This window comes from Ovis canadensis, chromosome 16 (assembly GCF_042477335.2).
Source record: "Ovis canadensis isolate MfBH-ARS-UI-01 breed Bighorn chromosome 16, ARS-UI_OviCan_v2, whole genome shotgun sequence".
In the NCBI taxonomy this organism is placed as follows: Eukaryota; Metazoa; Chordata; class Mammalia; order Artiodactyla; family Bovidae; genus Ovis; species Ovis canadensis.
The window spans coordinates 55,260,763-55,287,589 of NC_091260.1; the positions used below are offsets into that span (position 1 = coordinate 55,260,763).

Genomic DNA, 26,827 nt, shown 5'->3' on the forward strand with positions numbered 1-26,827 from the left:
CTCTTCATAGACAAGGCTAGGTTGCCTCTGAACATTCAGAAGGTTTAGAGGAGTCTAAGGAGTCAAACTGGGGAGGGAAATGGTAACCCACTCAGTGGAAAATCTTCCCTGTGAAATCCAATGGACAGAGGAGCCTGGCGGACTATAGTCCATGGGGTCACAAAGAGTCAGATATGACTGAATGACTAAAGAACAAGGCGTCAAAACCTGTACGTCCTCATCCGAGGTTCCATAGCCCTGACCTTGGAGTAACAGACCTACGGTGGATGGTTGGTAGTTAGTCTTTAAGGCCCACCGCCTCTACAGGTGAGCCGCAGGCGTGGTCCTGGCGCGCTGCCTGGCCTCGCGCTGCTGCTGCTGGGAGCCTCTTAGTGGGCTGTCAGCAGGTCCTCTGCTTTCATGTCTGGCTTCCAGCTGCCTTTCCTCCTCCTCCTCTCCTGCTGCATTTCTGTACAGCAGTGCTTCTCTTAGGCCTCCTGACTAATATCAGCACACCTCAGACCGTATTAGACGTGCAGATTCTCAAGCCTGCCTCAATCAGAAACTTCGGGGCGTGAGGAGCAAGCAGTCTGAGATCAGGTGTGAGGAATGAGGTAGAGCATCAGTGGTGCTCGACAGTAGTCATCCATCCCATTATCCGTACAGCTTCTGGTCACTCCAAGTCTTCAACACCTGGCGCATCGCACCCGCTTCCACTGGTACAGTCTCCCACTGAGCATCTTTGAAAGTTTCAGCTGGCATGTTGTCTGGTGCCAGGGGCTGTGTGTGCCACCAGGCACTTTGATGGGTTCCTCATTGCCAGTCAGATGGCAGGTGATTCAGCTCCAAAACCTCATCTTACTTCCTGCTTTCTTGGATCACCTCTGGTACCTACTGTCACACCCTGGATTCTCCAGAAGCAGATGCTAAGGTGAAGTCTGGGGCGCGTGGTGTTTCTCAGGGATCTTCACCTGTGAGCGGAAGAGGGTATGAGCAGGATTGGACAGACGGATTGGCCGAACTGTGAGTCAGCCCCAACAAAGCCCTGGTCAACCTGGTGATAACCCAAGGGATGAGTATTGCCCATTCAGGGTGGGCTGCGGTGGCTGGGCCTTCTGTCTTGCTCAGTATATCCCTGACATCAGGTGAGGGGGTCTGCTCGTGACGCAAATCCTGAGGGAGCCAGCAGCTGGAGACTGCTGTTGGCACTGTTAAAGGGCAGCAAGCCCTTCCCTGAAGGTGGTCTGGGTCACACATCGCTGTGTCTGTCAGAGTACCCAGTGATTCTGCTGATGCTGCTTTCCTTTTCTTGTCCTAAGCTCCATGCATGTTCTGTTCCACCAATTCTTGTGCTTCCTGCATTTCTATTTCCTTCTTTTTTCACTCAGCATATTTAACCGTATCAGTTTGTTCCCCTTCCTGTTATAGCCTACTGCTATTACTTCTTAGATTGTTCTTTTTGCTTTTTGATTTATTGGGAGGTTAGCAAGGTCAAGTATTGTGTTATTTTACAAATGAAAGGGAAGATCGTCATGGAAATTTAGTTCTAGAAAGATCTCTATGTTGTTCACACCCCTTGTATTGTATGTGAATAGGGGTTGAATACCAGTGCCCAGCCAGCCCATGTTTATCCATTCAGTTAGTGGTAAAGTGAATACTGTTCTTTTCCTACCAGTTTGTGAAGGAACACACATAAAACCTGTTTTGTCAGATGTGAATGTAGAAAATACAGTCTAGTTTTGAGTAACAATATTTTGCCACTTTACTCTTAAACTTACTTTTGTTTCTCCCCTCAGGCCATCAAGCCCTGTCGTCCTATGACCAACAATGCTGGCAGGCTTTTCCACTATCGAATTACAGTCTCACCTCCCACAAACTTTTTAGTAAGTTCCTACCCAAATCTATTTCATTTGTTAAAAAATATAAATAAGATCTATGTGTGTTAATAGGTTGAAATGTGAATAGGCTAAATATGGACTCAGTTCTTAGAAAAAAAATTTTATTTTTATGCTGATAAAACTGGCCTTTATGATAATGACTTTAATTTGGTTTCCTCTCTAATTTCTGTGTCGTTTTTCTTTTATATTGTTGGTACCTCATAATAGCCGTGAATTATGGATAGGTCTGTTGGAGCTGTGGAGTTGGAAGAATGCATAGAACACTTGTGCATATCTTAAAAATTGGCAAATAACATATATTATCTAGTGACCCATAACTGTTGCATTTATGACAGTAAAGGGCCTAATATTTGTTGACTATGGTGCCAGGCACCATTCTGTGTTTGAAATGTATTAACTTATTTCTCACAGAAAGTTGATGAAGTAGGTATTATTTTCCCCAGTATGCAGATGGGACAGTTGTCCATGTTTTACAAATAAGGTTAAGTAATTTGCTGAAGATTATTCAGGCAACATGTGGCACAGTGGGGACTTGAACCTGGGCAGACTGGTTCTTGTAGTACATGGCTATATGCTATTTTACTGTGCTATACTGCTGTTGAGCAGTATAGTTAATTAATTCTGGTTACATTTTTTATTAAGAGATTTCAATTTCAAAATTAGATTTTTAAGGTGTTTTTCTACATAAAAGTTACTTTCCTGTTTGAAGGAATATTAAATGTTTATTTATTATTTATTTATTTTGATCGCTTCTCAGCGTTTTGGCTAAGATCAGGTGTAGTCTAGGGGCTTCCCGGGTGGCAAAGTGGTAAAGACTCCTTCTGCTAATACATGAAATAGAAGAGGCCCAGGTTCTATCCCTGGGTTGGAAAGATCCCTTGGAGAAGGAAATGGCAACCTGCTCTAGTATTCTTGCCTGAGAAATCCCACGGACAGCAGAACCTGGCAGTCTACAGTCCATGGGGTCGCAAAGAGGTGGATATGACTGGACACACTATTTGGTTGTTCCAGGACTTATTGGGGCGCTCGAGATCTTCACTGCAGCATACCAACTCTTAGTTGCGGCATGAGGAATCCAGTTCCCCAACCAGGGATTGAACCCTGGTCCCCTGCATTGGGAGCTCAAGAATCTTAGTCTTTGGACCACAGGGAAGGCCTTCAGAATTAGCTTATTAATAATTATTTATTTTAACAACTTTATTGAATATGATTAATATACAATAACTCACCCATCTAAAATATATATTTTATAATGCTAAGAATTGTGAAACTAACACTACAATCTAATTTTAGAACATTTTCATTATTTCCCAAAGAAACCCTGTACTTATTAGCAGTTAATTCTTTCCTGCTGCCCAGCCTTCAGCAACTACTAACATATTTTGTCTTTATCATTTGCCTAGTCTAGATATTTCATATGAATAGAATCATACAATGTGTGATCATTTTGGTTTCTTCTGCTTAGCAAAATGTTTTCAAGATTCATCCATGGTATAATATATAACTTCATTTCTTTTTACTGCCAAATAATATTCTGCTGTATGGATATACTATATTTGATTTATCCATTCATCAGTCAGAGAACATTTGGGTGGTATCCACCCTTGGGTTATTATGAATAATGCTGCTATGAACGTTTATTTACAAGTTTTTGTGCAGATGTATGTTTTTCTTTCCTTTGAGTATAACTCTAGGACTAGAGTTGCTGGACTGGGTGGTAAATCTGTGTTTAGTATTTTGAGGAACTACCAAACTATTTTCCAAAATGGCTGTACCATTATTATTTCGTTTGCAGTTCTCTCATTATATTTAATTTAGGACAAGTTTGTTGAGTTATTCAGATGGGAAATAACAGTAATATTAGAAAAACAAATAATGTGCATTAGGGAACTCCCCCTAACCACCTAAGCTTTTCATATATGTGTGTGTGTGTGTGGGTGTGTGCATAAATGTTTATATATATGTAAATGTTTAAAAGATTAATGTTCAATATCTATGTAGAAAAAACATGGCTTTTAGGTTTCTAATCCTGATCATTTGCTCCATGTTTAGCATTTAGGATTAGAAATGGCAGACCATAAGAATGGCATAATGAAGAGATCTCTTATGCTTAGATCAGCACTGGTATATTTTAATTAGATTCTGTTTTCAGGTAATTAAGATCTTTGACATTATGCAAGAATTGGCTTGTTACAGTGTTTGCTGGCTGGGCTTTCCCTTGGAGGGTCTGGGGATGGAGCTGTGAGGGAGGGAGCCGCTGGCACCCTGGGGCCTTTCAGCGCCTTCCAGGCTGCTGCCTGTCTTGACTGTTGTGACACTTAGTCTTCTTTACTTTGAGCTTTGATTTGGCTGTGTTAGTATCTTTTTCTTGCTAGGACTTCTGTTAGTACAGAAATAAAGTTTAGTAAGACAGGACTGGTAGTATTATGAGATTAAATAAAACAAGTTCCTAGAAAATGAAGTCCTGTAGCCATTTTTCCTTTATGGCAGCCATAATAAACCTCCTTGATTGTCTAGTGTATAACTGAAGTCAGAGAATCCTACCAAGCTAAAGTTCTTTGTAAAGCTTCTCCCTGGTGTCTGGGAGAAGGTGAGCTGGAGTCCGTACTTGCTTGCTTTGGTTGGTTGCTTTTGTCCTGATAGGTACTGTGCGTGCAGGTCATATCATTTGTTCATGCTTCATTCTTCTGTTTGCTTTTAGACTGACAGGCCAACTGTTATCGAATATGATGATCACGAGTATATCTTTGAAGGATTTTCTATGTTTGCACACGCCCCCCTGACCAATGTAAGTATGTGCTAATTGGCCAACTTTCTCCTTCCCTGTGCCCCCTTTCTTTCTAAAAGTCAAAGGAAATTTCTTTTCATCTGACTTCTAAGTAACAACTACTTTACATCCGTTTGCCTAAGCTACAGGAAGTCAGTGGCAGTGTGTGTCAGGTGGGAGTGTGACATCTGTGCTAATGAGTCACAGGTTTGGTCCACATTAGATGGTGTAAGTAAACATGTATCAGAATAACATTTTGAGAGTGTGAAAGATTGAAAAAGAAGGATAAACTGTGGAGTAATGTGTCAAAACTATTTTGGGGTGGGTGTCCTTCAAAAGAGAGTTGGAAAGTTTTAAGGAGAAGCTATTACTTAGTCTGTGAGTCATAGGTAAAGAAATGGAGCTTGTTCAGGACATCTGGAGCCTGAGTTAACTTCATAGTTCTCTGCTTTTGCATCCCAGGAAGATGTCCTCTTTAAGAGACTTTGGCATACAGATCATGATATTCTCAGGTATTAAGGCCGATCTGTTGGTAATCGGTTCAGATGGAAGTCCAGTAAGCCAAAGTCTTTCTGTTTAAAAGCTGGCTGTCTTATGGGTTGTCTTATTTATTGTGTATTCTAGCTGGATATAGAGTGGAATTCACTGGTGACACAGGAAGGGAATGTAGAGATATCCATGAGTCAGTCAAGACACTGCTATAGAACTCACTGAATTTATAGCTACAGTATACGTACATTGAAGTAGAATGTTCTTTAATTCTTTCCTGTTTAGTTAAAAGAAATTGTATCTGCAGTTTGAAAAGTTATTTTAGTTTATTTGAAATGTGAAATTCTGTTCCATTGGAGAGTAAAGAATAAAACCTTTGTCTAATCTTTCCACTTTCTATTTTTTTTTAGTAGACATGATTCCATAATAGTGATACTAATTTAAAACAAATTGTTTCTTAGTGAAATTTTCTTTATGCCACAGTATATTTTATCTCAGAGAATTTTTTTTTGAGAAGATGATTACATTGTAAGTGTAAAAATAAAATCGCTTGATAATACATATCACATATCTCTAGGGTGAACCATAATATAGAACATCATGTAATATTGAACTGTATTTTTTTATTGAGGTATAATTGACATATAATGTTACTAGTTTCAGATATACAGCATAATGATTCGGTATTTGTATATATTGTGAAGTGATAACCATGAGAAGTCTAATTAACATCCATCACTATCCATACTTACAAAATTTTAAATTGGACTATTTTTTTTTAAAATTGAAGTAAATTTGATTTACGTGGTGTGCTAATCTCTGCTGTACAGCAAAGTGACTCAGTTATACACACATATACATTATTTTTAATATTCTTTTCCATTATGGTTTATCCCAGGATACAGCTCCCTGTCCTACACAGTAGGATCTTGTTGTTCATCCGTTCTAAGTGTAATAGTTTGCAACCTCTTAGCATGTCCCTCTTCTTCCCCTCTTCCTTGGCAACCACAAATCTACTCTCTCTGTTTGTGTATTTGTTTCTTTTTTGTAGATAGGTTAATTTGTGCTATATTTCAGATTCCATTTGTAAGTGACACGGAGTGGCATTTGTCTTTCTCTTTCAAACTTACTTCACTTAGTATGATAATCTCCAATTGCATCCTTGTTGCTTCAGATGACGTTTCGGTCTTTTTTAATTAATTGCTTTTTTAATTGAAGAAGGATTGCTTTTTTGCTGCTTTCTGTCAAATACCAACATGAGTCAGCCATAGGAATACATATGGCCCCTCCCTCCTGAACCTCTCTCCCCATTTTGTTTTTTCTTATAGCTGAGTAGTTATTCCGTTGTATAGGTGCACCACATCTTCCTTACCCATTCATCTGTCAGTGGATGTTTACGTTGTTTAGACAGTTTTTAAACAATTTTTATGAAAAGGCACTAGGATGTTTTTAAATCTGGAGGTTTCTTATTTTATTACTTTTTGAATGTCTCAATTAGGCCCTCAAACCCTTTGTTACACTAAATCTCAGTCTTAGAGTTGCAAAGGCTTTTAGAAGTCATTTAGTCCAACTTGCCCCTACATTATACCTTTCTTTCTTTTTTCCCTCAGTTCAGTTCAGTTCAGTCGCTCAGTTGTGTCTGACTCTTTCGACGCCATGAATCGCAGCATGCCAGGCCTCCCTGTCCATCACCATCTCCCGGAGTTCACTCAAACTCACGTCCATCGAGTCGGTGATGCCATCCAGCCATCTCATCCTCTGTCCTCCCCTCTTCCTCCTGCCCCCAATCCCTCCCAGCATCAGAGTCTTTTCCAATGAGTCAGCTCTTCACATGAGGACTTGCAAATACAATAGTTACCATGAAAATACTTGAAAATTATCTGTGTTATCTGTTAATTCCCTTTGAGGAATATAGATCTCATTTTAACTTTTAGGGTCACCTTAAAGAAGGAAGCTGTATGGCTTCAGAGACGGTTTAAACCTTAGTGATTTTGTTTATTAGCTGTATGATTTGACATTTCAATTTTTATAAACCTTGACTTTTCTCATCTGTAAAGTAGAGGTTATTAGTTATGGTACTCTTACTGGCTTTTATAAAAAATAAATGAGATGACACATGAAAAGTGTTTATCATGTTTAATATATAGTACATTTGGCACTTATTATTTTGGATAAGATGTCAGACAGACATTTGAGTTTTTCTTCTAATTCTTCTTTTTTTTTGTTAACTGATTCTTGGTACTTATGTGACCTGGAAGTGATTCTTTGAGCTTTATTAAAGTTTCTCAACACAAGGTTTTGGCACTGAGAGGCTGCTAGTGTGAAATTAACTGCAGTTGTTACTGTTGCTATAAAATAGAAGATAGGACTGAAAAATTCCTGGCTTCAGCATATATATATATATATATATATATATATATATATATATATATATATATAAATTCAAGCTCTCAGAACTTGAGAACTTAACTCTGTAATGAGAAGATAAGCCCCATCATTTATGTTAGAGATGTTGATAAAATAAATCGAGTTTTAAGCTAAGTGTTGTACAGTTCATAGGAATTAGATCCATCAAAAGCTTCTTGAATTTGAAATAGCCTCCCAAGAAAAAGAATTATTAAATCGCTTTACTATTCTGATTCATTTTCTTGCCAGAGAGAACACATCAGCATGAAGAACATGTAAATGATGGTAACGTTAGAATCTCAACCCAGTTTAGTTTTGACAGGTTCTCTTAAGGTCTTCTTGAATTAAAGTGGATTGAAAGCTTTGTTGGCTAAGTATAGAGCATTCCAGGAGAATTTTATCTATTTATGTAGTACATTTGTTATTACTTATAATACCTGGTGTTTTTGAGGACTTCGATAACATAACTATGGTTACCTAGATTTGTGTAGTACATACATAATATTTTCTCCCACCCTTAAAAGCACAAAGAAATGCCATGATCCTTTCCCTGCTGCCTTAATTGGCTTTCCATTTCCAATGGCCTCATTGTCCTGGATTGTAGTCATTTAGTGCCTGGAAATAGTAGAGTTAGAATATAGAAGTTTAGGAATGGTTTTTTGGTTTGTTTCTGGTAGGATGAGATGGAGTTAGTGTTAGTCACTACTCAAACATGTTTTAAGAAAAGATTAAGGGCGTTTATATTGTTTGATTGGCCGACTGAGTTCTCGATCAACTGAGTTCCCAATATACAGGAAAAGGACAAGATCTCTTTGAGCCTTAGAGATGACAGTTTGAATAGAAAGGGAGACTCTGCCTTCCCAAATTTGTGTGTGAGAAGGGCTCTAGTGGTATGGGTGACTGCCCCAAGGGAAATACAGCATGTGTAAGAGGAGAGGTTAAAGAAGGAGTCCCTCAAAGTGACTTTAGTTGAAGTCATTGAGGAAGGGACTGTAGTTGCATTAATCATCAGTAGAGCTGCTGTTGCACAGAGCGGAAGGAGTAAGTTTACACTTGTGCTCTTTCTCTGCCTCTTGACTCTTCCCAAGGGCTCTGGTCCTTTTCTCTCCTGAATGCACTCCCCACGTAATGCAATGTCACCCATGTTTTTTCCTCTCATGCGTGTTCTGACATTCATATTTATATCTGTGACACACAGCTCTGTGCTTCACACTCACATTTCAGATTGCACATTGGACACACCCGCCTTGATGTCCCCTTGGGTACCTCACCCTCAGCTTGTGTGAAACTGAACTGGTCATCTTCTCTACATACTGAGTTTAAGGGACTTAGGATTACACCCTAAGTGAATTTCCTTGTTTTGATGTCATCCTGGCCTATCTATTCCCTTAGGCGAGAAACCTGGAAATTATCCTCTGTTCTCTCTCCTCTCTCATTTCCAGGTCAGAATGGTTGCTGTGTATTTCCATCCCATCTCCTATGTCTAAAATTCTCCCCCTTCCTCCTTTGGACTTCTGTTCATTCGGCTCCTGGGCTGTTCCATTAGACTCTTGGTCTCTTGCCTTGCTCCTCTGTATACCCTTCCCACCCTGTTTACACAGCAACCATGTGAAACTGTGTTGGTCTCTTACTTTATGACTTCTTGTTGCCATAAGGATAGCTCTGAATCCTTAACCTGGTTTATAAGCTCTGCAGAATATAGTTCATACTTTCTAGAATTTCCTTGTGTCTCTGTCTCCATTCATTTCACTACTGAAGAGCTAAATGACCTGTTTTGGCCCCAGCTCCTTTTTCTCTGTCTTGCTAGAAACTAAATTCCTATTCTTTAATGCACTCTGGTGACCTGAATGGGAAGGAAATCAAAAAGGGAGGAGATACATGTATATCTGTGACTGATTGACTTTGCTATACAGTAGAAACTAACACAACATTATAAAACAACTATACTCCAATAAAAATTAATTTAAAAGAATAAACAAACACCTTTTTCTTTCCCAATTAATTTTCTGAATGATCTGGAAAATTCCTTCTCGTCTTTAAAGACTCAACTCAAATGTTACCTCCTTTTTGATTCTTTTGTACTTTATACTATTTAATATTTTGTTTGTTTTTTTTAATGGTATTGACAGGTTACACTGTATCATGCTCTATGCTTGCTTACATGCTTTTCTCTTAGATCCCCTCCTTTTTAAAAGATAGAGGGTGTGGCCTATTTTAGAGTATCTGTGGATCTATAGGTTGTTAGTAATGTGTTTTAAAACTGTGAATAACTGTACAAATTATTCATAAACTATGCTCAAATATTTTTAAATGCTTGTCAGAAGAAAGAAGAACTTAAAAATGATAGTGGCCTTAGCATGTTGCTTCAGCTGGTTTAGAACCCATTACCACAAGAAAGTTGAAAATGGATCTCTTATTAAAGTTAATTATGAATTTCACTTAAATTAGCCACTATCCTTAAAAAAAAAAAAAAAGCACCTAAGAGCTAAACTTCATTTCTGGGAAAAAGATTTCCAGTAGATGGCATTGTAAGACTGTTTGTTTTTCTTACCATTCCTTTTGCTGGTGGAATTAAAATTTGCTAATTGCTGTGGTTTGTAAAAACGATGACATTTATATAAAATCGTCTTATGGACAGATCGAGTGGCCAGAAAAGCCTACTTAACACATCTCTAGGGCTTCTGAGTCTATTATATTCCCCAGCTACTCAGCCAAACCACTGCTGTAACCTCACACCCCTCCCTTTCTCAGTCCTCCGTTCATTCAGAAATAGGCCTAGAGAAAACCTCTTAAATCTGGGCACTAGGCTGGTATCTGATGATACATTTGTAAAGCAAGACAGATGTGGATTTATTTCATCCGCGCTTTCCTTCATCTTCACACATACCCTGAGTGTTAGGACAGATATTATTAGGACAGTATTAGGACAGATAATGAGAGATGGATACCCTAGTGGCTTAGAAGTGGGGTCAGGAGCAAGGGTTTCTAATTCACCAGATACCTGTTAGCAGGTGGCACTAGTGGTAAAGAACCGACCTGCCAGTGCAGGAAATGTAAGAGACACATGTTCGATCCCTGGGTCAGGAAGATCCCCTGGAGGAGGGCATGGCAACCCGTTCCAGTACTCTTGCCTGGAGAATCCCATGGACAGAGGAGCCTGGTGGGCTATGGTCCAAAGGGTCGCAGAGTCGGACACGACTGAGCGACCAACACATACACACATACATACTACCTTAGGCAAGGTATCTGATTCTCTGTTTTTTGTTTCTTCCACTGTATACTAGGGAGAATAATTGTACCTATCTCACAGGATGGCTACATGAGTGACAGTATATGAAACAGTAAAACAGGGCTAGTAAGTGTTAGCTATTATTATTTTTATTGCCGTGATTGCTTTTGCTCTAGAGCCTGAAAGGCAGCATGAGTTGTGTGTACTTCAGTGACTTATGAGTCTGTAACTGATGAATTGTCCGCCTGCTATCCCGGATCTGCCTGAAGAACAGAAGATTCTGAAAGGTTTTAAAAACCCGAGAGAAAGAAGTATTTGTGGTTTTATTAATTCTTTAGAGGCAATATATTTGGATTTAATGAGTTCTTGTCATGTTTGTGTTGCTGCTGCTAATACAGTTAATTAAACACCAGCATTATGCAGGTTTCCTGTAGAGACCAGGTCAGCTGGGTTCTTGCATTAAAATCCAGCAGTTGTGGTCAAGCTTCATGTGCAGTATTGTTAGCAGCTTAGATTAAGGTGAAACTTTCTCATTTGGTTCATGGCCTTCTGGGTCAGGTAGCCAACATGTGTACAGTGATGAGCACAGGAAGGCATTTTGAAACGGACCCTCTCCTTCTTATTATTACAGATTCCACTGTGTAAAGTAATTAGATTCAACATAGACTACACGATTCACTTCATCGAAGAGATGATGCCTGAGGTAAGAGAGAAGATTATTTAACAGCTGGATGCAGTTTGCTCTTTTGTTTATTCCATAGTTATTTGTCTTTAAAGCACTGAACTTGACCAGCGCTGGCTTTTTGCCGTAAGGATACTCTTAAAGTACTGTGTTCACTGTTGAAAAAGACCAGTCAGACGTAACTGTAGTCAGATGTAGCTTTAGGAACGAGGTTAAAATTCAGGTCATTTTCCAACTTTTTGACCTATTTTTGAACCCGTTTCTCCTCTGTGTTGCAGCTACTGAAAGTTATGTGATGGTAACATTACATCTGCTTCTAGTTTGTTTTGGACAAGGGACAGCTTTTGGTTACTGGTCGTTATCAGAGAGGAAATTAGAAAAGTGAAACTGAATCTGATAACTGTTGGAATAATCTTATTCATTATCTCCAGTGACAAGATCAATGCTTGGTTCATTTTTCTTCCCATATATTTACATATTTTTCCTAATTGTTTTTCACTGCGGATGCTCAGCAGCAGATTTATCTAAATATATGCAAGAGGTTTAAAATTCCAAAGCAAGATTAATGTGAATCTCAGAATGATTCATTGCCTGATCTTGACTTTAGTGGTGTCAACAAATCACACTAAGAAATAACAACTAGACAGCAAACAAGCTTGTGCACTTAACATTGTGTTGGAGTCGGGGTCGATTTCCTGAGCCCCTGGCTTCTCTTGCAAACCTTGTTTAACAGTGTGGCTCTGTCGAGGGCAGCAGAGCACCCATGGGGATTGATGAGCATGACACGCATGCTTAGTTTGCACCTATTTCATTCTGGGCAAGTCCTGTTAATTCTACCTGTCTTTCAAAAAGAGTTAAGGAGAAAGGGCCGCCCCTTCATTCTTCAGCTTGGAAGGGCTTTTTTGCTTCCTTTTGATTTTTAAGGTCATAAGCCTTCATTTGCTATTGTAAAAGTTGATGGCTTCTGGCGTGATCTCACGCAGGGTGATTTATGAACCCCAAGCAAAACAAGTAGGAGGAAGAATTATGAGACAAGTCTCACTGGCAGATATATCATCTGTTAAGCTTGTTTACAGCAGAAATTTTGGTACAAAGTTCTGTCGTTTTTCGTAGCCCTTTATTTGCCTTCATTAAGAGCTGGAACTTTTTTGGCACAGAGACTAATTTATGGTAACTTGGCAATAGTGATTGTGGGTGTGTTTGAGGGGTGGAGGTGAGCAGAGGTGGTGGGGGGGGGCCGGTGCTGGGGGCACATCTATCAGAGCTGGCTGCTCAGTGTGTAATTTGAATTAACAGAAAGTCCCTAAGAGATTCTAGTATGTTTTATAATTGGGTTAGAAAAATATGACATAAAAGAGACTTTGATTTTTAAATTTCACATCACTTTATTTGTACATTGAGAAGGTCCAAGCCCACATTTTCTTAGGAATTCTAATGACATTATTGCTTAGTTCATTAATGTTTTAAGACACTGAGCTACTATAGGATAGTGGCCAAGTTTTTTAGGAAATTAAACTGTTTTAGTACAGTTGCATTAGACACTTTTTAAAACACTTGACTAAAACAAGCTGAAGCATCAGTTAATATATAGTTGCAGTACTATAGTAATTTGAGTTTCTGGTTTATTTTTCAGAATTTTTGTGTGAAAGGACTTGAACTCTTTTCATTATTCCTATTCAGAGATATTTTGGAATTGTATGACTGGAATCTCAAAGGTAAATAGGATTTAAAGAAAAGTGTAGTGCTTGTGGGAGAATGTTGTGGTTTATGTGAAAACTCTTATAAAAAAGTGGGGGTACATAGTTGAAATTCCTCTCAGTTTTGAACTGCAGGGAAAAGTTTATTATTCATAGGCATGCTTCTTATCATTTGACATAAATGAGTTGTTATGGGTCTCATTTAACTACAGATGGACCATGTCCATTATGGAGGATTACCATTAATTTTTAAGTAACTGGTACCTAGGAAGATGGTATCAGTTATGTTAACCTTGATTTATCTGCATTGGGGAAATCTCATTAGTTAATATCTTAAGTCTGTTGGACTTTACTGTAATAAACTTCTTCCAAAATGACAGTTCATTAAAACAGAACTTTAGTTAACTCTTAAAACACACACATGCTGTATGCTGCTGCTAAGTCACCTCAGTCGTGTCTGACTCTGTGCGACCCCATAGACGGCAGCCCACCAGGCTCCGCCATCCCTGGGATTCTCCAGGCAAGAACACTGGAATGGGTTGCCATTTCCTTCTCCAATGCATGAAAGATAAAAGTGAAAGTGAAGTCACTCAGTCATGTCCGACTCTTAGCGACCCCATGGACTGCAGCCCACCAGGCTCCTCCTTCCATGGGATTTTCTAGGCAAGAGAACTCGAGTGGGTGCCACTGCCTTCTCCGACACTGTACGCTACATCAGTTCAAAACTTGATACTTGGTTCTTGGATAATAATTCACTCTTGGAAATGCCTCTATTCCATCAGACATTTATTTATTTTTAAAACAGTCTGTTGATAAACAGCTTTTCAAACCAAATTTTGAATAGTATTTCTGTTTTATCCCCCAGTTGTATTGATTGAAATGGGACTCAGCGAAAACACAAGCATATTTATCATGCGGTAGTTCAGTTATAACAAAAATCTTTATATCTTTGAATTTCTAAAACTAGTTTTACTGTATATGCTGTATACTGTGTATATCCTTGGGGCTTTCATTCTTCCCTTTCTCTGGGGGGGTCTCCGCACTGCAGTCTTCATGGGATGTTTGTGGCAGTTACCCCCTGATTGATTTAGCTATCGAGTAGGAGTGGGGGCAGTGTTTGTTATGTCCCTACTTCTGTTGGTGTTGGTGTTTTTTTGTAGTTATCATAAATCTTGGGAATTAAGTTTCAGTGTTTGTTTCTCAAGGCAGTTTTATTTATTTTTTCTTTCCTTTTCACTTGTTTGCTTTAGGTCCTTTGTTTGAAGATAGTCCTCCCTGCTGTCCAAGATTTCATTTCATGCCACGTTTTGTAAGATTTCTTCCAGGTAAATCTTTTGGCTTGTCAGTGACCTGGTGGGATTGTACATCTGAAAATAAGCCATTCTCCTTTCAATCTTTACGGACAACTTTCCCACCTCAGACACTTAATTATCTACTTCTCCCGTGAGGCATGAAAATGTAATATTATACATGCTGATTTATACCCCTGCATAATTTATGATAGCCCCAAATTAGATAAGCAGTGGGAGAATTGATTTCAAAATTTTAAGAGTCTACTTGATAAAATGTCATGCAAGTATTAAAATTAAAGTGGAAAAATGTATGTGGCTTTAAAAATGCATATAGTTAATTACAAAACAATTTATGAAATTTTATAAACAATATGATTATAACTATGCTAAAAATAACTGCAGTAACAGTTGTAGTAAGATAGTGGTATTATGGGAGTTTTTTCTTTTTTGACATATACTTTTGTTCATTTTATAGTGAAGAACAATTTATTCTCATGAAATGAAATATATATTTAATTACATATAATATTTATGTTACATATATATAAGTAAATATATGACTGCTATGTTTTTTAAAGCAATATTTTAACTTTTTAAAATTTTTGTCAAGAGGCTAGCTGTGAAATATGGCATTGTACCTAGAATTTTTTTTAAATGGTCGGGCTTTGGATGCCTTTTTGTTTGTAAAATCTTCACCGTCCTAAGTGGATTATTCCCTGGACTCTCATTCTCGCGTCTCACTTTCTGGTGCCATCCACTTACACTTCCAGTTCCTCATTTCCGTGTTCCCTTTGCTTCTGCTTGAATCTTCTTTTTTCTCAATGTGTGCAGCCACCTTTCTTTGCTTTCCTGCTTCAGTCCTATCCTCTGACTTTTGTTTCTCAGCTCTGGTGGCCTCAGCCCCTTGTGCTAATAACCACCACCTTCTGTGGAAATGTCAGTTCAACCATTTGCCTTTTTTTCTCTGATAATTTGGGCCTCTCGGTGATACAGGAGGGAAAAAAAAAATGACTGCTGCAGTAAATCTGTGGTTTATAATTTCAGCTGGGGAGCTTTTCAGCGTGTCAGCTTTCTGCCCACATTTACATATTAGCAGTTCACAAGTTCAGCGTCACACTCATGCTCCCCTCCTCATGAATGTGGGGGAGCACTTGCCTCCCCCATGCCTCAGAAGCCGTCCAGGAGCCTGTTGGATTCTGGGCTGTTCACAGCCTGGCTTTGCTATGGCATCCCACTCCCCCTTACATGCCCTCACCCCACTGTAGCTGCTGATGTCAGACTGAATCCAGTGGACACGCTTCAGTTGCATCTCCTCCCTGATATGATACCTGGGCTTTTAGTGTGTTCTGCCTGCTGCGCGCTCCTTACTCACCTTCTGGCTCTCTGATTCGTCCTTTGTGGCTTTTATCTCATCTATTCATTCTAGTGTAGATTTTCCTCCAGCTTTTGTCCTTGGTATCCTCTCCTCAGTCCATTCAGTCAAGGTGGCTTATTTTAACATAGCATTAATCATATTGTTAGTATTATTGTTAATGTTTATTTTGTTTGGAAAATGCATTCAAAACATTTTCTTTTGTATATCTGCATATTTTATTTCTTTTTGTCTTTATTTTTTTATTTTGTTTTTTGGCCGTACCACATAGCATGTGGGATTCTAGTTCCCTGACCAGGAATGGAACCTGTGGCCCTCTTACCATCACCACTCCCCCAACCCCTTGCAGTGGAAGTATGGAGTCTTAACTACTAGACCGCCAGGGAAGTCCCCTGGTTTCATTTTATTGAGAGGTCCTTTTTTTTTTTTGATTTTGTAATGGAGCTTTAATGGTAAACTTATGAGAAAATGGTATTAGAGTGAGTTTGTTGAAAAGCCTTTCCTTTCTGTGTCTATCTGCCTCTAGGAATTTTATGACCAAACAAATCTCTAAGAGAATGTGGACATTTATTTTAAAATCATCTTAAAGAAAAATCCTGTGTCAGGTATTTACTTTGTGGGATTTCAACTCTCACAAAATGTTTCTTGTAACTATGCAGGGATGACACTCAGGTTGTTGTAAAGAAAAAGATTTCTTGGCTTATTTTTAAACAGAATTGACTTTTTCATTAGACTTTCTTTGAAACTATTTTTACTTAAAAAAAAAACAACTCAGAAGGATACAGAAAAATGCCTTTTTCTGTATAAAATGCAGTTTGTTATTGGATGGCAAATTATGGTTGATTCGTTTTTCACAATATGACTTCACTAAAAATCTTTAGAAAATGGTGAGTTCAAAATGGTGTGTCCATTTTGATGTATATTTTCATTTTTTTCCCTTAATAACTTTTTTACACGCTAGTCATCATACTGATACATGTTTTGCATCCTAATTTTTAGTAATTCATCCAGTAGATGGATATTTTTTAAAGACCATGATACATAGTACCAAATTTCTTATCAAAAGAATCCCATCAGTTTATGCCGCTGTAAAAAATGAATTATTAGTCTCCTTCACATTTTGGATTTTGTTTATTTGCTTCTTTCCTCCATGAGGCTGAGGCGTTAACTGTCTGTCTTGTATCAGTACTAACATATTCCTTGGCACATAGCAGGGGCTCAGTAAATACTTGTTTACAGACTTTATTTAATCGGTCATAAGAGTGCCTTAGTTAAATATTCATATATTTTGTTATTAATGAAAGTGAATGTGGTTTTCACTCATTCTTTGGTATTGTCTCTCATTTTTGAAAAATAAACCTTTGATTGAAGTAGAACACAAATACTGAAAAGTGCTCTTGTCATAAGATTCAGTGAATTTTCACCAAGTGAATATGACTGTGTACCCAGGCCCTCACTCAAGATTACCAGCGTTGAAGAGCCCCTTTCTAGTCAACACTCGACTCCCTAAGGCAACCTCTATTCTGTCTTGAAAATACCATGTATTAGTTTTACCTGTTTTTGAACTATAAAAATTAGAACTGTATATATTTTTTTGTTTCTATCTTCTTCTTTATTTTGTTTTTGAAATACCTGTTATAGTTAACTGTAGTTGGCACATTCTCATTGCTGTGTTGTATTACACAGTGTGACTAAATTAAAATGTGTTTAACCTGTCTGTGATTAATGGACATTTGTATATTTTTAGTTTTTGACTCTTTCAGATAGCACGCATGTTCACAAACTCTTGTACGTGCCTTTTGATGTGCATATTTATGCTTTCCTGTAGTGGGTATTTACCTAGGAGTGGAAATTCTGGATGTTTTTAAATTTTGCCTTGTAGATACTTTCAAACAGTTTTCCAAAATGATGGTACCTTTTCACTGTCCCGTGTGCAGTATAGATAAGAGTTCAGGTTATTCCACATTTGCACCAACACTTGGCGTTTTTCTTTCTTTTTCAAGTTAGCTAGTCTGATGAGCATCAGAGGTATCACAGTATGGTTTTAATTTTCATTTCTCTAATGACTAATGAAATGGAACACCATTTCATACATAGACCATTTCCTTGTTGACTTTTGTTTTTTCCTTGTTGACTTTTGAAGTGCCTGTTTGAGCCTCTAGTTCATTTTTCTGTTGTCTTATTTGCCTTTTTCTTGTTTATTTGTAGGTATTTTTTACATATACTTATTATACGAGTCTTTTGGCCAATATATGTATTGCCAATACATTCTCTGTGATTGCTTTTTCACCATCTTAATGGTGATTATTTTTTGATGAACAGAAATTCTTAATTTTAATTCTTATTTTTCCTTTTTCCTTAGAGCTTTTTGTCTCTTGTTTGTGAAAACTTTTCCTGCCTCTAGGTCATCAAGATGTTCTCCTATGTTTTCTACAAATTTAGTCCTATAATATGTCTCAAATTTGTTTTTGTAAATAACATAAGATATGGGTCACGATTCATTATTTTCAATATGACATCCAGTTGACTAGCACCATTTATTGAAAACACCATTCTTTCTTGACAAAATTGAAGTGTTACCTTTGCCCTTAATTGTGTCCACTCTGTGTGTGTGTGTGCGCGCGCACACATATAAACAGTACAAAAGTATATGAAGTAAAAAAGTGAACACCAGCTTCTAGACATGTGGGAATCAGTAGGTGCTATAAGTGGTTTGATTTGTATTTATTGTAACCTATATACAGAGAATTATACTTTTTTCTTTAAGTGAGATAACACTAAACATGTTACACAACTTAACCTTTTTACCCAGCTGTTTCAGACATCCTCTATATAAATATGCTGGAGAAGGAAATGGCAACCCACCTGCTCCAGTATACTTGCCTGTAGAATCCCATGGACAGAAGAACCTGACAGGCTACAGTCTGTGGGGTCACAAAAGTTGGACACGACTGAGCGACTAAACTACTACTACTAAAATTCGCATTGGAAAAGGGAATGGCAGCCCACTCCAGTGTTCGTGTCTGGAGAACCCCATGGACAGAGGAGCCTGGCGGCTGCAGTCCATGGGGTCACAGAGAGTCGGGGACACACACACACACGCACACACACATACATTGTCTTAATTTTTAACACCTGTGTGGCATTCTATAGATGAATAGACATCAGGTTTCTTTCTTTACAGTTCCTGTAGTCAGGAGTATTTTGGAAGTCTCTATTCTGCAACCCCCTCCCCCCACTACCCGCCCACCGCTCTGTAAATACTTCAGGTATAGTCTTATGCATCTATTCTTTTGCGTTTGTGTGTTTTTATAAGGTGTAGTTCTAGAAGTAATTATTTGTTAAGACAGTATGCACATTTTAAATTTGGAAAGAGTTGGCCAAGTTTTCTCTAGAAAGGACATAGTTTGTAGTTCTAACCAGCATTTTTGACACCACCCTTTTCTGATACATCTACCCACACTGGGTTTTACTAGCATCTGATACGTAAAAAGCTATCTCATTGTTATTATTAATATTTGCCTCTTACTTGAACTCCTGTGAGAATGAACAGCTTTTTTATAGTGCTTCAGGTATTTCGTGGTCCTCTTACTCTCATCGGCTTTTTGTTCGTAACAGGTTGAAATACATAGATTGAAAGTTTGTGAGTCATTACAATTTTTCTCTAGTTCCTCAGTGGACCTGCTTTGAAGTCAGCTGTCTCAGTTGCTTTATACAAATTTATCCAAAGTTTAGCTAATAGACTAAACCAAGGATTCTTCAGTGCATGTCAGTTTACCAGAAGTCAAATCACAGAACAACCAGTTTATTTATATCGTAAGAGTTTTCTCAATTTTTGTTCCTTTCCTTATCCCTACCTCCACCTTTAATAGTTAGACAGTTGGTATGAGCTCTCCTAGAGCCAGTTTAAGGTTTTATCTTGATTGTAGCCAGGGCTAGGGCAGGGCATAATTCAAGATAGAAAGGCTGCACTTACAGGAAAGCCTGTTGATTGCTTATATCATTGCTGTTGTACAGCTTTGAGAATCCCAAATCAGTTTTGCAAATCAACTATCTAGCAGATTGATTTTTGGAAATTGTCTCATTTTGGAGAAGTAGTTCCTTTGGCTATGGCTCACAGAGGGCCAGAGAGGAAGAAACTATATCAGAATTCCCAGGAGGGAAGTGTAGTTTGGGAAAAGACATAAATTGATACAGTGTCTTAATGTAGCTTTGTTTTTGGAGAGTTGAGAAAATTCTGTGCTATTAATAAAAGTTTTCAAAACTTAAGATTATATAAAGGTGTCCTGTAGGAATATTTGGGAGACATAATTAATGCAGTTATATAGTTATTCTCAGTGTAGGGAAAGACAGTATTGTATGTTCCTTAAAACTGAGTATTATACTCTTGAGAACTACTCATTTAACCAGTATATTCTTAACACAAATTCCCTAGCAAATTGCCCCTCCTCCCAATAACCATATAAATCATCAAGCAATATAAACTGAGAGAATTAAGTCTCTAAGAAACAGTTTATAAAGTCTGTCAGTTCATTAATGACTGTCCAGATTCATTCCCTGAAACACAAACTCCAGTTCTTCCCGAATAATGAGCCGTTGTCACGGTTCCAGTCCCAGCGCTGGCAGAATTCCTGCTAACCTTAGCTTACCCGCTCTAATTTCTCATTTATATCGGGTCCTATTTATCTCAGCCAATGAGATAAAGATTACTTCCTAGCCCTCAGTGACATAGTTCCATAAATCCCCAACATAAACATGTAGCAAAGCAGACAAACCAAAAGAGCCAATTCATTAACATTAGTACATTCATGGCAGTCTGTGAACAAGTGGCCACATTATTTATCTACTTCAGAAAGTCATCCCACAAATGTTTCTGCAATGTCCTTTTTGCCAGGCTGGGTGTGAGGGATGGAGCTCATGCCCCATGGGCTCTGTGGGACTCTCTAGTTCTGTCTACCTTTCCTTATATTCCTGTAAGGGTTTCACCTCATGTTATCTGTCCTGAGTTTCTACTTTTTCACACCGGTAAATATCTATCTTTTTAGATTTTAGCTGTTTTTTGAAATATTTAACAATTTTCAACATGGGTTTATAGTTTCTCCTTTAGCATTACCTCGCACTTGATGTGTGTATGTTTTAAAAAAATTCTTTCTGGTTCCATGCAGCTATGAATCTCTCCTCCCTCATCAGCACCTTTGTACCCAAACTAGGCAGACGCATTCTCAGAGCACTTGGTGGCCTTCCTCGTTTATCTCGCAGGTACTCTTCTCCTAAATCGGGCAGTGCCCTTGGTTTGCAGGTTTAAGTGTTCCTCCCTCTCAGTAGCTCTTTGATTCTTTTTTATTCTTTTCCCTTTAAATTCAGTGCCCTTAGTCCTTTTCCCATTTATTTGAAGTGTCCTGAAGTTGGCCACTTGTAACCGTGGGGTGGGTTCTAGCACCAATGTGTATAGCTAGAATTACATATCTTTTCTCCTTCCAACCTTCCCAAATAAAATCTGAATGTTCTTCTCTAATCCTTATAGCAAAACAACACTCTGCTCCTCTGATGTATCCTTATAAGCTCACAGTGCTCTTTAGTAATCTTACTGTGTTTTACCCTTTCCTTGGTTCCTAGAATCTCCTCAGTATGGCAGTTCTTCTGAGGGCTAGGTTTCCTTTATCCCTGCTGCTCCTTACATTAACACATGCAAGCGTAAGTCAGTTTGCTCTGGCTTTAGAGATCTCTTGGCCACCTGCTCACTTCAGGCTCCCCCCAGAAGCAGAGATTACCATCGACTCAGATTGACCAAGGAGCATAATGATTTGCTGGGCTCCTTAGCAAAGGGGAAAACATCATTGATTGAGAAAGTCATGTCACATGCAGGCAGGTTAAAATGTCTGTTGAGACGGAGTCTGAGAAATATGTCCTTAACCATGGAAGTTTGTTAATCAAAGGTGACTTGTAGTTTTAAGGCAGATGTTTAGTAATGAGGCATGCCATTTTTTTCTGCTGCTGTGAATAATAGTAAGAGTAGACAGAACATGTCCTCATGTAGGTTGATTGTATTTTCTACTTTAGTTACTTCTTTTTTGTTTTGAAGAGACTCAGTGTCTTTAATTAAGAGAAGTCTTTTCAGAATGTTACCTGCAAAGATTCCTTAGGAACCGTTGTGATTAATCATCGTTAGCCAGCTTGCTTCTTAAAGTCCTGGAGCTTATGTTTTTGTTTGTTTGTTTTTTTCCATAATTGTTACATGGGACCATTCATAGTGCCAGGCACAGAATGGTGAAAAACATGCTCCCATCTGAGAGTCACTTCCAGAGAGCTTACTGTGCTTTGCAAAGCTTTGCAAGATCTGGTTTCCCTGCTGCCTCTCTTGCATTCTCCTCCTGGCCTCTTTGCAGTTCCTGGAACACATCAGTCTCACCTTCGGGCTTTGGCTATTTTTTCTACCAGAGACACTCCTCTCCCAGGTAGCCTCATGGAGCTCCTCTGCTTCAAAGACATCTTTCCTGATCACCCTTTTATGTATAGTTGCCCAGTTTGATCCGTTTTCAGAGCCCTCATCTCTGATCTATTATTAAGTAGTTGTTTTTTATTGTTTCTTTCTCTCCTCTGGAATGTAAGAGTTTCAGCTGTTTAGCACTGTGTTTCCTGGGCCAGCTACATAATAGGTGCTGGTAATTATTGAATGAATGAATGTGTATTTAGATTAATAAATGAATGCATTCCTACATATATAGTAGCCATATAGCAGCAATGCCATTTAATTCCAGAGCAGCATCTGAGATAGAAAAACACAAATCAGAAAGAAATTTTGATCCTTACTGTCTTCTGTTTTAGAAGTATAAGCCTAAGATCTTAGCCCATAGCAACTCAAATTAAAATCTTTTATCTTCTTCCATTTTCTAGTATCCTAGATTCCTTGGGTGTCATAAACTCTTCTAGCACAAATAGGACCCCCTCATTTATGCCTGCCTGTCTCCAACATCTTGGTCCCCTTGTTTCTCCATGAAGTGTTTGGCCCTATACTACTGTTTCTAGCATGTCTTATGACCTTGGGGAGAGCAGTTATTGTTCTCTACACCATCAGGGCTCTTGTCCTTCCTTTGGGTGGGACTAGGCAGAGAAAAGTTGGTTGTACGTACTGGTCAAGAAGCTAATAAACTCGGGGACTTCCTTGGCAGTCCAGTAGTTAAAATTCTGTGATTCCAGTGAGGAGGGCATGAGTTCAGTCCCTGGTCGGGGAACTAAGAACCTGTGTGCTATACAATGTGGCCAAAAAAAAACAAAAAAAAAACAAAAGCTAAACCTAAAGAGAAGGCAGAAGCCTGTGAACCTGAAATTAATGTGCATATTAGATGAGTGGCTTTGCTTCACGAAGTACCAGATTAATTGAGTTTTTCCAAGGTACTTTATTTATGCTCTTTGTTGTTTTTATCCTCTGTGCTTGGTAATATATGCTTCTTTAAGTCTCAGAATACTTGGTATATTTTCCATGTACTAACTCCATAATGATCTTCATGATATTGGTATAAGCTCTTTAGTTCTGTTTCTCATGGCGGGTGCAGCACATTAACACCAAAAAATTAGACCATAATGCAACAATAGTTTATTGAAAACATCCATAAGTATCTCATAAAAGCTTAGAATTTCCTTAAATCAGTAACGTCAACTTTCATCTGTTATCCTATAAAGACTGATCAAATATTTAAAATATAAGATGGTTCTGTATGTTATAAACCGTGGTTCTTTACACTAGGTGGTTTTAAATTTATTTAGGTAGGCACCTTTTTTTATATTCCTACCTCAGAAATAGAGCCTTTTGTCATTTGTAATGTTGTTGTTGCCATTGTCATAAGGAGATGGTTTATGAGCCCTGTTCATCAGTGAAACAAATGGCTTGCCTATTATTTGGCACCCGGTTAAACAATGGTTTAATGAAGTAAATTCTAAGTTACCTTTTTACAAGTGCTCTTCTCTCGTTGTCTTGTTCTTCCTGATTGGGTAGAGGACTGGCTGTTCATTGAGCACTCTCATTTTTCCCTCTCTCTCCACTGTCACCTGAGATGGAGGAAAAGAAGTGCTGTCTATGCACCAGATCCTCCTTTACTTACTGCGGTGTAGCAAAGCCCTTGTTCCCGAAGAGGAGATTGCCAATATGCTTCAGTGGGAGGAACTTGAGTGGCAGAAATACGCAGAAGAATGCAAAGGCATGATCGTCACCAACCCTGGAGCGGTATGTGCTGGTGTAGACGGTCAGAGACTGAGTCACCTTCCTTTCAGGTTTGAGTGTTTTGTAAAAAATGCTAACAGAATGTTTTTAAAGATTTAAGTACTCGTTGCTTCTTGTCCTTTGAGTAATTTTTTTCCTTTAAATATTTAGTACATAAGAAAAATATAATATTGGCATATCTGTAGGCATATATATAGCCATAAGAGTTGCTGGTGGACAGGGAAGCCTGGCGTGCTGCAGTCCATTGGGTCTCAAAGAGTCAGATACGACTGAGCAACTGAACTGAACTGAAGGTGTGAAAGTGAAGTCGCTCATTCGTGTCCAGCTCTTTGTGACCCCAAGGACTGTAGCCTACCAGGCTCCTCCATCCATGGAGTTCTCCAGGCAAGAATACTGGAGTTGGCTGCCATTTCCTTCTTCAGGGGATCTTCCCGACCCAGGGATCGAACCCAGGTCTCCCGCATTGCAGGTAGACGCTTTAACCTCTGAGCCACCAGGGAAGCCCCATTCATCTGCTTAGTAGATTTATTCTACTTATTATGGAGAATTTTGAAGTTTTTAGATTATGTTCAGCTTTAATTTTATTCTGAGTATAAAAGTAATAGATCCTCTCTATAGATAATTAAAAAAAGAGAAAAACAGCCCAAAGAAGAGAAAAATTGCCCATAATTCCATTCTTCAGAGATAATACTATTCACTTTTCTAGTAAGACATATTTCATATTGTTTTGAAACAAAATTGGCATCATACTATTCAATATTAATATTCAGACTTTTTCCTTCTTATCTTCCTCCAGGAACAAGCACAAAGTTATTATTTTTCCTTTGTTTTACATTTCTTTAGGCATGTAATTAAAAAAAAGCCACTGTTACATAATTAACCCCATATTATCAGGCACCTAAGTTGCTTCCAGATTTTTGCTATAGCAAATAATGCTGTATTGAATTTGTGTATGTGTGACTAAACATGTTTTCCGTATGTATGTATTTCTGTTTGAATGTGTCCATTTAATTCCTTGAAGTATGTACATTTTTAAAGCTTTTGATACTTTGTAAATTACCTTCAAGAGGGTTGTAAAATTCACACTCTGACCATTTCTTCATACTGTTTATACTAGTTTAACAAGAAACTGTCAATTTGGTAGGGGAAAAAATAGATACTATTTAGCTCAGTTTTCTTTTTATTTTGGTTTCTAGCAAAACTTGATATTTTAAATGTTGATCTTTAAAGTTTTTCTTCTGTTAATGGTTTATTGACATCCTTTGTCTAATTTTTATTAATGTTTTTTAAATTTATTCCTTTAAATTTTGCTTCTCATGTCCATTTTTAAAGTTAAAACATAAAAACCAAAAGATAATTAATAGATAGCTTGTTTTTTTTCTGATAAAGAGCACGCTGTTTTATTACTAAATTTTTTTCCTCTAAAATATGTTATCATTTCATAAAATAGTTATATATTGGCATCTTATCTGTATAAAGTTTTGCAAAAGTGAAGAATTAAAATACTACTATGTAAGGAAACAGAGTAATCTATTTAAACAAAGCTGTTGTTTTAGAAAGGCTGCCAAATTGCTTAATAGCCTTGATTCATAAAAATAAAAACTCTAAATCAACTTTTTGTAGCATGACAGTAACATCTGCACAAACAAAATGTTGCTATTTGCAAATCAGACATTCCAGCTAATGCTGATTATTTTAAACAAATCTAGAAAGTGAAAGTGTTTAATAAAAATGTCTTTAAACATGAAACTTGTTTAACACTAAAAAAGTTATACAATTTGTACTATTATATTGCTAAGCCACACAGATAGAGTAAAAGAAATATACAAAATCGTAGCACTATGAGAGTGTGACTGTGGATTTACTCTTTCTTATTTTAAACAGTTGCGTGAATTTACATTTTTCTGTTAGTTTTATAGTTGGGTCAGAGGACTGAGTAGGGGTGATGGTGGTGCGAGACATCCCTTTTACCTTGGTGGGTCAGCTTGAAGAATCATGATTTACTGTGGAAGCACTTTTACCTTGAGACTCCCTTCTATGGCATGGTTAAAATTTCCTGAACTCCTAGGATCAGTTGGAGAGCTTTTGAAAATACAAGAATGCCCTGATGGACCCCATCCCATATACTCCAGGTAACGGGGCTCAATGACCTGTAGTCAAAAAAACTCCCCAGTTGCTTCTGGTTCACTCCTTGCTCATTTTTGAGCCAGTGGCATAGAGAATATTTACTCCATTGCCATGATCATCATTCAGCTCAGTTGTTGAGGAACTACTACGTGAGCCAGGTGCTACTGAAGTATATAGATTATATATGATGCTTGTCCAGCTGCAGACTTACAGCATATCCATATGAAAGGAGTCTGTGATGAATTATTGAATCAGTGGACCAATCTCTGAAAAAGCCAGTCAGGAAAGCTTGTAGTGTTTGGTGAGATCACTAGGCCAGGCTCCCAGGGATGCTTCATAAACACTACTGTGGTCTTTAAATAATCAAGGAATTGTATAAATCATTGGCACATTTGAATGAACATTCTTGAGTTGGTGTATGACCAGTTTTGAAGATAATGAGGAAACCACAGGTTAGTCAGGGTGAAAGGTTTATGCTGGAAAGTAATTGGAAATAAGAAAGTTAGGTTTGGGTGCCAAGCTTTGGGACATGTTTAAGGTAGTTTTTGTTTGTTTGTTTGTTTTTTAGTATTTGCTATTTAGTCTTAGTGCAGAGGAGAAAAGTGTCCTGAAAACTCAGTATCATGAAACATTCTTTCATTATATCCTGTTGAGAATAGGACAGAATAGAC

At 38.0% G+C, this 26,827-nt stretch overlaps 1 protein-coding gene across 4 annotated transcripts in view; it reads left to right on the forward strand.

Moving 5' to 3' along the window:
* DROSHA (drosha ribonuclease III) overlaps positions 1-26,827 on the forward strand; it is a 120,088-nt gene that overhangs the window by 32,876 nt on the left and 60,385 nt on the right. For all 4 annotated transcript variants that reach the window (XM_069555966.1, XM_069555969.1, XM_069555967.1 and 1 more), the window contains 6 exons: positions 1,776-1,862; positions 4,579-4,665; positions 11,400-11,471; positions 13,084-13,165; positions 14,398-14,472; positions 23,863-24,032. In XM_069555966.1, the coding sequence (XP_069412067.1) occupies positions 1,776-1,862; positions 4,579-4,665; positions 11,400-11,471; positions 13,084-13,165; positions 14,398-14,472; positions 23,863-24,032 (573 nt within the window). The remainder of the gene's footprint in view (positions 1-1,775; positions 1,863-4,578; positions 4,666-11,399; positions 11,472-13,083; positions 13,166-14,397; positions 14,473-23,862; positions 24,033-26,827) is intronic.